This window comes from Chelonus insularis, unplaced genomic scaffold (assembly GCF_013357705.1).
Source record: "Chelonus insularis isolate UGA/USDA-ARS -01 unplaced genomic scaffold, ASM1335770v1 contig_38_pilon, whole genome shotgun sequence".
NCBI classification, from domain to species: Eukaryota; Metazoa; Arthropoda; class Insecta; order Hymenoptera; family Braconidae; genus Chelonus; species Chelonus insularis.
This window is the reverse complement of record NW_023276546.1, coordinates 86,415-97,296: the sequence shown is the minus strand read 5'-3', so window position 1 is coordinate 97,296 and position 10,882 is coordinate 86,415. Positions and strand designations below refer to the sequence as shown.

General features: G+C 36.7%; 1 protein-coding gene across 1 annotated transcript; it reads right to left on the bottom strand.

The window, feature by feature from the left end:
* Window positions 1–8,622: 8,622 nt before the first annotated feature.
* LOC118067581 (uncharacterized) lies at window positions 8,623–9,182 on the bottom strand. Its single transcript, XM_035084399.1, has 2 exons — window positions 9,014–9,182; window positions 8,623–8,924 (listed from the first exon to the last, which is right to left on the bottom strand). Exons 1-2 carry the CDS (start codon window positions 9,180–9,182, stop codon window positions 8,623–8,625), a joined length of 471 nt encoding a protein of 156 aa, XP_034940290.1.
* Window positions 9,183–10,882: the final 1,700 nt, after the last annotated feature.

Here is a 10,882-nt window from a genome sequence, read left to right as displayed (position 1 = left end):
GCTGCTCGGAGTTTCTCAGGACTTGCCGCGTTCACTTTCAAGTTATTCATATAAAATGGATGTGTGAGTTTGTATACGCTGTTAGAAACTCATCCGGCTTTATACCCATGCGTTCGAATTTGCAATCTTTACGTATCCATTGAATAGTAAAAACATATGTGGGAGATACCAATAGGCTCGAGCTCACCGTCGTTCACTGGTCCTTCAGGACCACGTTATTGCTGCTGGACTCCGTGCTGATCCTTCAGCGAGGTTTCAGATGCGTCGGATGGCTACTCACTCTCGGGGAAAACCCTGCTTCTGTCTCGTACAGTCCGTTGGTGTAGTCAGCAATCCCAAGCTCTTGATGGCGTTTGTCCTCCAGGGCAGCACGTCCAGAATTTTCAGCTTCCAGTCTGTTTCGCGGCACCGTTTACAATCCGTCCACAAGTTATATATACATCGGTAACGGATTTTCATTGACCTTGATATATTCAGTGGAATTCTCCTGCCATGACCTAAAGTGGATAGATGTATTTACAAAGCTTTTCAGTGCAGTGTGTTATGTGTTTGACAATATTTAAAATATCTCTTTATTGTTTTTGCGCATGAAAGATTCTTTTGAATAAGACTTAATAAATCTCCGTCGCACTTGTTTAGTCGGCTTACACTCGTTGCTTTTTCTCTACGCAGTGCGATTTGTACATCATTCTTCACCAGATCATAGATCCTCTTATTGAGTTCAAATTTTCGAGTTCAATCTCTCATTGATATCTCCGTGTTTGTTCTACCTTGATGCGTGAACGTACAAAGAGCACCAGCACAGAGGGCTATGATTCCTTTTCTTCTGAAGGAGACAATGTATCTCTATAATTGAAAAAGGGCATAGGTTACGTCAATCGACGTTGAAAGATTCCTATCCAACAGTGAAAAAGAATACTGAACCGAAGATGTTTGGACCTAAATCCACTAAAGTCGTTAGATCTCCTACTCTTCCGTCGAACTTAGATCGCGATTCGGTTGAAAGTAATCGTCTAGGTGACTTAGTCGTCACAATGATTTCTTCTAATACAGCTGAAGCTGGTCAAACCCCACAACCGCAAGGTCATCTACCGAAATTATGCAGCCTCAAGAATCAGACCGGACTATTGATCTTACAGTTATTGTAATCATGTTAACAGACATATGTAAGTCAGAACTGAAAAAATGAAACAAACAATTGGATAAACTAGAAAATAGTGTTGAAGTTAATAATCGAGACAAGACTAGAAAATATATTGAATCTCCTTCTCTTTTTCCAACTGATTTTAATAGAAAATTTGATTCGTTAGCCGGAAAATTAAGGATAGACTTAGTTAATCTCATCTTCCGATCGAACAACATTTTTCCGTTTATCTCAACGACTAGGTTGTCGTGAGTGATAACAAAGAAAATAATGACATTCTACTTGAAACTTTGCTCACAGTCTTAACAGAATTAGAGTTCAAATTAAATCGAGAAAAATGCAAGTTATATTGCAATAAAATAGAGTAATTAGGTTTTATTGTTTATAATGATGGAGTACACGTTAGTAAAAAACTCATTGCGCCTGTGTTGGTCTATACAGTCCCTAAGGACAAAAAACAATTTCGTAGGTTTATTGGTTTCGTAAACTGGTATCATCGTCATCTCAAGGCCACTGGTACATCTAAATTGTTGTATATCGAGACAACTCGCTAAAGCTGAAAGAAATTAACATACATCTGATAAAGAGAGTCTAGCTGCGATATGGGCGGTAACCGAACTGCGCCATTTTATTGAAGGCAGTCCGGTGACAGGGTGGCAGCCGTTTTTATCTCAGCCAGTTTCATCTCTGCCAAAAGAACTCGATGAAAAGATCTCATAGAAAAATTTCTCATTTAAAAATATCTCAGTCATTAGTATCTTAGTCGTTAATATCTCAATCGTTAATAATAATATCTTATAAGCTTATCATCACCTTTTGAATTCATAAACGTGGATGATCGATGTCGGTATGCGACAATTTCATACTGTTTGGTTTGTTAAGCATTGTGCCATCGCATTAGGTTATTTGTGTTGTTTAATTTATTTATTTATTTATGTATTATTCTTCCATCAGAATCATGTCGTTGAAACTTGCAAAAAACCAAAAAGGTGGTGTGAATTTAATTGATAAAGGCTTCATATACAGATACTATCGTCAGGGCCCTAACGATTTTCAGTGGCGTTGTATTCATTATAATAGTGGCCGATGCCGTAGTATTTGCCATACAACTACTAATGATAAAAATGGTTCGTAGATTAGTAAATAATAAACACGATGAATTTTTATTTAGTTATTCATTGTTTTAATATAATTTTGCATTAGGTGAAAGTGTATCAGTTACTGATCATCGTCATGCACCTGAGCCTGAAAGAGTTGAAGTTATGATCGCAACAGCAAAGTTACGACGTTAAGCAAAGAGTAGTCATAAACCTGCTGCTACTGTGATTGCTGAGTCTGTTGCTAGTGTGTCTGCTGAGGCTGCTGGTCAATTACCTAGTCGGCGTAATTTAGCACGTACTGTTACTCGTATCCGTGCTGTGGAGTCAAGTCATCCTAAAATACCATCTACAATCGAAAATTTAATAATCCCTGAATGCTATACAGTAACCAAAGTTGGAGAGAAGTTTTTATTAAAAGATGTAACTATTACTACTGCTAAACGAAGTAATCGTTTATAAATTTTTTCGACTGCTTCAAATTTAAATTATCTAAGATCAAGTAATGTTTTATATGCTGATGGTACTTTTAAAACAGTACCATCACTATTTTCTTAATTGTACAGTATACGTGGCAGATTAAAGGATAAGGTATTGCCTCTAGTGTTTGTACTGTGTACTGGGAAAAGTAAAAAAGTATGCATTCGCATGTCATGTGAATTGAAAGAATTGGAACTTCGATTAAATCCAAATGAGGTTATGGTTGATTTTGGTTAGCCTCGATGCAAGCTGCTGTTCAAGTGTTTGGAGTTAAAGTGAAAGGATGTTTTTTTTACTTCACACAATGTATTTGGCGGAAAATACAGAGTTGTGGATTATAGGTGAAGTACGCTTCTGATACACAGTACTCGTTGAATTTGAGGATGGTATGTGCAATTGCTTTTGTTCCGCCTCAAGATATTATTGAGGCATACGATGAGCTGCTTGCATCACCATTTTATAATGATCATCTCGATGAGTTTAATGAATTACTGAAATACTTTGAGCATACTTGGATTGGGAAGTTAAATCGACGTAAGCAACGCTCTGGAAGTATATTCTCTATAAAATCATGGAATTATTATGAGACAACGTTAAATCACGATGATCGAACGAACAATTCTGTCGAAGGGTGGCACAATGGATTTAATAATCGTGCTGCTGCAGCGCATGTCACCATCTGGAAATTCATTGAATTACTCCAAGAAGAACAATGTTTAACTGAAGCTGCGGTTGAACGACTATTTGCTGGTAATAGTGATAGTAATGATCGGAAACGATATCGTGATCGAAATCGTAATATTTATATAATTGTTCAAAATTACGATCGAGAAGATGTATTAATGTATTTGCGTGGAATTGCGCATAATTTATATATTTGATTATCGTAAAAGTTTAGTGATGATTTTTTGAAAAACAATACTGATAGCTGTGCTAATTTAATTGTATGCAATATATTGCTGATGTAATAATATATTTATTTTGGTGGCACCTCAATATATCTCAAGTAATAAAGTCTTTGTTGATGAGAATTTTTATGTCATTATATATTATGTGATTTTTTGTATTGGTTATTTATTAAATAAATTTTATTCATATAAGAAATTTATACTAAGAGAGGGAAAATAAGAAAGGGGGCGGTCGGGGTCCAGGGGCAGGGCCCCTGGTAGGGTCTGGGGGGGAGCCCTAGAATGTACTTGCACGGTTTTTGTAAATTGATAATTACCCTCTTGCAGGGTTGGTTTCTTTTCCGGGGTCGAGAGGCGAAGCCCCCGCTATAGGGTGGCCAGGGGGCGCAGCCCCCAGTATAAACAGATGATTTAATATTTATGAGTTGAAATCGAGAGGTATTATTGCGCTAAGATATTTTGATATGAGATATTTTTGTTGAGAAATTTTTGATATGAGATATTTTTGTCTGAGATATTATTGTCGAGATCACGTAGGCGAGATATTAATAACACGTACCCGGTGACAGTGTACACTGACCCCTCTGCTCCACGCATTTAACTACAGCATCGGATCTAAAGGTCGTCTGTCCAGATGGGCAGTCCTCTTGTCGAAATTGGATCTCACTTTCGTTTATTGTTGCGGCACTCGTAATGGAGTTCCTGACGCCTTGTCTAGTGTTTTTAAAGGTAATATACAGCCTGATCCTATCGATACTCGACGAGCATATGAGGATATGCCTCAGTACTCCTTCAATTTATCATCAGTTGTCTTGCCTCTCGAAATAATAAAAGCACAAGACGTCACAGTAGCACAGATTACTACCCGATCGAAGTCTAGAAAACTCTTCAATAAAACTCCTTCACATCCTAAAAATACCTATAAATCTCTTCAGGTCTTTCTACACTTTAAAAATATATCAAGTCAGTCAAAAAACACTTCTTCTCTTAATAAAAGCTTTCAAAGAAATTCAGACGTTGTGAGTCTTAGCGACGTTCAAGGAGAATTAGAAGTCAAATCATCAGACCCTGTTTTTCGAGACGATGAAGAGGAAAATATTGTTATCGATAATTCTTACCTTACTCTTTTGTTCGATCGAAAGATTGCTACGGAAAATTATTCGACGTGTTATCGAAACGAAGTCTATGTACTTCAAAAGACTCCCAATAAATTACCAAACTGTCGTCTAAGGGAAGATCAATTGTATTTCTATACTTTTGACTTCAAATCGACTTTAACTGAAAATTCTTGGACAAAGGTTCCTTCTGATTACGAAACTATCGTCGATTCTTTTCGTCAAGCCCATGATGAGGTTACATCTGGTCACCTGGGTGTTGACAAAACCTATGCTAAAGTTAAATCACAGTATTACTTTCCAAATAGGTCACGAATCGTAGGCGACTATGTTATCTCTTGTGAAACTTGTTTTACCAATAAGTATAATCAACTTAAAGTGACCGCTTATCAAGGTCACAGGCCTATGTTCGCTCCTTGGTCTATTCATCCCATCCATTCCATTGAGCCATTTCCGGCCTCTAAGAAACAAAATAAATACGCTATAGTCGTTCAGGATTTGTATACGAAGTTGATCAAGGTCAAATTGGTCCTGGCTAATACCGCAAAAGTGGTTGACATCTTTTTACGCGACGTAATATTCAGTAATAGTATACCTTGTCAGATCATCTAAGACAACGGAAATGAGTATGCTAACAAAGTAATTGAACAACTGGCAGTAGAATATTATATTCATCTGACATTCACGGGCATCCTCAGGCTAATTCGGTCGAGCGCATTCACCGCACTCTTAAACCTACGATCTTAACATATTTATCGAAATACGATCATCGTACTTGGAATGGAAACTTGAAAGAGCTTGAATATGCTTATAATACCGCGTGTAATTCTGTCACGAGATGTTCTCCTTATTTCCTAATGTTTGGTCGAAGTCCACGTAATCTCAAGGTTGAAGTATCAGTTGAATATGATCATCTAACTTATAGGGACTATTTTAAACTTCGTATAGATCGTCTAAACGAGTTGCAACATTTTGTGGAGCTTAGTAGCGTAAAGGAACCAGCCAAGGTCATGATTAAGCGAGACCTAGCGTAAGTAAAGCATCTGAACATTTCTCTTCTAAAGTGGCGTATAAATATCTAGGTCCTGCAATAGTAGAATCTTTCATCTCACCTACTGTTGTTTCCTTGGTTACTTTGCATTGTAAAAGACTGGGGACTCATCATATTAATGATTTAAAATTTCGTACCAAGAACTCCTCCACATAGTGCAGTACGTTACAGGTTGGGATGGCTTCATCGGACCAGCTCTCAAATATCTTCGTCTCTGTTTGCGACGCCTTGGTGGCATCCCTCGGACCACTAAGCACTTCGGGGTCCTTACCACCACCTATAAAGGAACCTCCTGTGCAACTGCCTATTATGCTGCCACTCAACGTGACTTCTATGACAGTAGAAGACTTCTTAGACAAAGATGTTACGCCACCATTGACGATGGATGCGTCAGCATTTACAGAAGAGCCTCCTACCCCAAAGTCATTTTTAAGAACGTCACCGGAAAACTCAGATTCACCCTTAAAACTGAAAATTACACCTATGGCGCATCTAAGAAAAGACGCCGTAACTGAGGAGGTGGTATCAAAATCTCCTAAGTTAAGTCGGAAAACCAAGAAGACTAAAAGCCATATCACGACAACACCAACGGAAAAGCTTAAAGAAACAGGTACCTTATCGACATCTACACCGGAACCTAACTGTATTTCCATGAGGACTCTAGAACCACCTCATGTAATAGATCTGGCGATTGAATCGGATCAAGTGGATGAGGAATCGGAATCTAGTAAGGTCACTCCACCAATGACCCCACACTTCCCCATACTCCACGCTTAATTAATGGAACAAGTACCATCTGCAACACCGACTCCCAAGGACACACCACGTATAATGTTAGTGACGAGCGAAGTACTCGCCCAAAAGGTAGTCGAAAAGTCCAGTACGTCGAAAAGACCGACCAAGTTCAAGATAATGTCAACAAGATCAGATGGGTCAGCGTCAGTTATCAGTGAAGCCCCAGAATCTGAGTCACACTAGAAGAAGAATTCCACTGCCTCCGCGTCAGACGAGGAATAAAAACAAGATAGTAGATGCCCCCTCAGTAACATTAAACAAAGCTCCGAGAATAAGGCACGAATTTCCATCGACAGTCAATGACAGGAATAGGTACCCAGCAAATAAAAACTGCGTTCAATTGAAGTACACCACCAACGTATCCATTGACTCGGAACTGTCTAATAAAGTTCTTTGGAGGGGATGAATTAGCCCCACGGAAGGTCGAACATCGGCTAGTGCACATCCAGTACTGGGCACTACTAAACCTACCAGATCTTTATTCAAGGTTTGTGCACACCTGGAGTAATTACGATCCTGACTCTGCTGAAAATATAACACAAGATATTTTACCGGATTTTGAGCATTCGCCACCTCTATAGCGCTTGTATGTCCGAGGGAGACTAACCAGAGACGACGTGCTGGCTCTTTACATCTATGCAGTTATCGATCCATTCATCCTTGCGATGCCGTCCCAAAATGTTTATATTCCCATTATCAAATAATAATTACAATGTTTTAAATTTTTTCTTCCAACCTGCGATCTTGTTGCCTTACGTAGCGCTACGCGGCTATCCTTACTCCCTCTGAAACCGCTCCGACTGACACAAATTCAACTCCACTTTGGGATGGGGATGAAAGTGGGGTCCGCCAGAGAGGCAGCATTTTACTTACAGCTACAGGGATGTCTGAGGAGAGACAAAGTAGAATGGACAAAGAGTATGGCAAAATAAAGTCAACGTATCTAAAGAAAAGGAGTGGGCAAGAAATTAATTATTAATAAGTTAATAATAATAGAATGTTATTTGGCATAGCAGCAGCCTAAAAAGCTTCAGAGACTCAAACAAACAGGGGGTAATTGTAGATATTGGAATCGGTTTTAATATTAACGAATAAGATTGTGGGATCGTTTTCCTACTGAACAGGGCTTTTTTTTTGCTGATTCGTCGTCCACCTGGAAGTTCTCCACTTGAGTTGGAAAAAGAGAAAAATATTTGTTAAATATGCAAGTTATACTTACGGTTGTCAGCTAGTTGTAATATGAACTTCGATGCCAAACAAGATAGAGAAAGACATAAATTTAAGGGCTTGAAATTGTAAATGAAAGAGAAGAATAGATTATGGAATAAAGAAAATAATCAATTGCTTCAATTCTTCTTTTATTTAAATGTAAAACACCGTTTCACAACACAATTTTGTGGTTATAATTTACCGAACTCAATCAGATATGTAAAATAAGATTTGTGTTATTTGTTTAGGGTGAAAACCTCCGAAAGTAAGTAATTGAATAAAAACTATTATTATTATAGGTTTCGAGCCGATATACACTGAGTCTTTACGTGCACTCAATCCCGATTTGATTTCGAAGACATGTTGACAGATCCTGAAAGGCTTGAATTAACGAACGATATGAGACGGACGAGCCTCATAGAACACGTCATGTTACAACGCTGAATCCTATTTAAATTCCTAATAGGATGTGGAAGAATTCAATGAGCATATTGTTATCTCAGAATTCCCTATTGAATTAAGCCCTCACGAATGCTTTTTCAAAGTCGATCATAATTTCTTGAGGTTAAAGATCTGGTTTGATTTCTTTTAAAGCAGATAATGCTGATTTGTATATTGATTTACTCTTATTAGGCAACGAAAAATACACAAGAGGATGCACTTTGCTATCACGTAAACCATGAATTGTATATTATTGATAAAAAATAGAAGGTACAGTTTTGAATGTTCCATCAGCAAACCATATTTGACATGACTCCAAAAAATTTAAATTTTTCAGGGTACCAAACACTGAAATACGCTGCTTTCCACCACTATCATGTAATTAAAAGTTATCACCTTTCAGAGTTTGTCTTAATTTTCCCGGTAGCACCCAACCTTCCAAACTTTTTGGAGTAGAAAATTGAATATTTTCCCGAGCTCTTGTTCTTTGTACAGTGCGACAAAGACTCGAAGTGCTAGGTAATTCTGCAGCTGCTGAAAATGATATATTGTGAAGAACAGATGAAACAATATTGCTGGTACTGTCATCACTTTTTTTGCTTGCTTTTTTTAATTTCTCTACTGCTTTTCTGACTTCAACCTTTTCTGGATTATCCAAATGATTATGTGGAGCTTCTGAAGTGACTTTCCGTATAAAATTACCAATAATGGTAGACATTAAATACAACTAATGTAGTCAATACTTCTAACGCGTTTATAGATTTAATACTAACCACTTCGCTTCATAGATGTGGTATGAATACGACCAAGACAAAATGAAGATCTGTAATTTACACATCGCCAAGCAACATCACCAATATTTTTACGATGAACACTATAAATATATCCGTTATAAATCAACAAAAGTTTGCCTTTTTGGCTAAGCACAAACTTTAATGGCATCTCAAAAACGATCAAGTTGATTCACTAACGATACAAATAAAACTGATAAAGAATTGAAACACAAAGACAATTTTTCATATTAGAAATATCTCTGTGTACATTTCATTATCAATTTTTTTTTCGGTTCGTAGAATTTTAGAGACTGTTCAAGACAACTCTAACAGAAATAATCCTACAAAATTATTTCCTAAACAAATTCATAATAGCTTTCAATTCAATATATTTACTGCAAAAAAGAATTTAGTCTAACAATCATATACAAATAATTAGTTTCAAGCTAAATATGTATTTACAAATGAAAACAACAATAAAACTTATTTACATTCAGAAGAGATTTCCCACTATCTCTTTCCACCTCCCACCTTAAACCTCCATATTCTTTCTGATATACAATTTTGACTGAAATTTTTTTGTATTGTAAATCCTCGACAAAATTTCCCTCAACACAAAAATATTCCTCTACTGAACAATCATTTTATTTTCTTACACTGCATATATAATTTCGTTGAATTAACGTTGGTTTTGCCCTCAAACACGGGATTGCATATTCTACATAATCGCAAACAATTCTACAAAATATTATTGCACTAACATTTGATTGTCTTTCTGACATACAATTTTGACTGGAATTTTTTTGTATAGGAAGATTTTTGTTAGGAATATTTTTGTTGGGATATTTTGTCGGGGGATCAATTTATCGGTATATTGAACGTCTCACGGTCGATATCATTTTTTATTCTCGAGATAATCGAGGCGAAGAATAATTCCGAACGCACGTACGCACAAACGCACATACGTACATACACACACACAGACGTCCACGTAAAAACTATCGTATTCAACTGTGGGAACTTTGAAACGTGGAGATCTGTCAAAATTTGGGATTCGCAAGATCGGACCCATTACTATAACTTCCCACTAGGAAGTTAATAATTAATTAAAATAAAAATAAACCCGTTAAATTTGTAACTAATAAACCAAATAACGATGAAGACAAAAGTTTAAATAATAATAGTCAAGAAAAACCAAAGATTATTTGTCATTCATGTAATAAACCTGGTCATGTAAAGAAAAATTGTCGAGAGAAAGATAATAATAATTCAAGAGGAAATTGTCAGCTTTGTAATAAAACTGGACATACTGCTAAAAATTGTTTTAAAAATCCAAATAGAGTCTCATCAAACGTAAAATGTCAAATTTGTGAAAAAAATGGTCGTATTGCTTAAACGTGTCGATTAATTAATCATTCGAATGAAAGTAATCAAAGTAAATCTTGTAAATTTTGTAAAAAAACTGGTCACGACATTTCCACTTGTTTCCGTCTTAAAGCTAAAAAATACGACGAACAGGAAAACTCGAATGTGTCTCGCCAGATAGACGCGGGGTCAGAGGCACTTCAAAAGCGTCCAGTGACATTGACTTTCGAGGAGGAAACCGAAAACGAGTACTAATCATGAGCGTGAAATTAGAAAATTTAGACGATCTACCGTATATTATTGTAGGCAAAACAAATAAAAATGAAGATGTAATTATGATGATAGATTCAGGAGCTTCGCCGAACTTACTTAAATTTAGCTATGTAAATGATCCGACGACAATTGATAAAAGTAAAATTGTTGAATTGCACGGTATTGCAAATGTACCAATAAAGACACTCGGAAGAGTAAAAGTTAAATTATTTAATAAAGAGACTGTATGTC

Bases quoted from the DNA above. Each gene is read 5' to 3' on its own strand.
- LOC118067581 (XM_035084399.1), bottom strand. From the start codon at position 9,182: ATGCCATTAAAGTTTGTGCTTAGCCAAAAAGGCAAACTTTTGTTGATT. The intron at 8,925-9,013 runs GTTAGTATTAAA...TTATACGGAAAG, and splicing joins CACATCTATGAAGCGAAGTG to TCACTTCAGAAGCTCCACAT.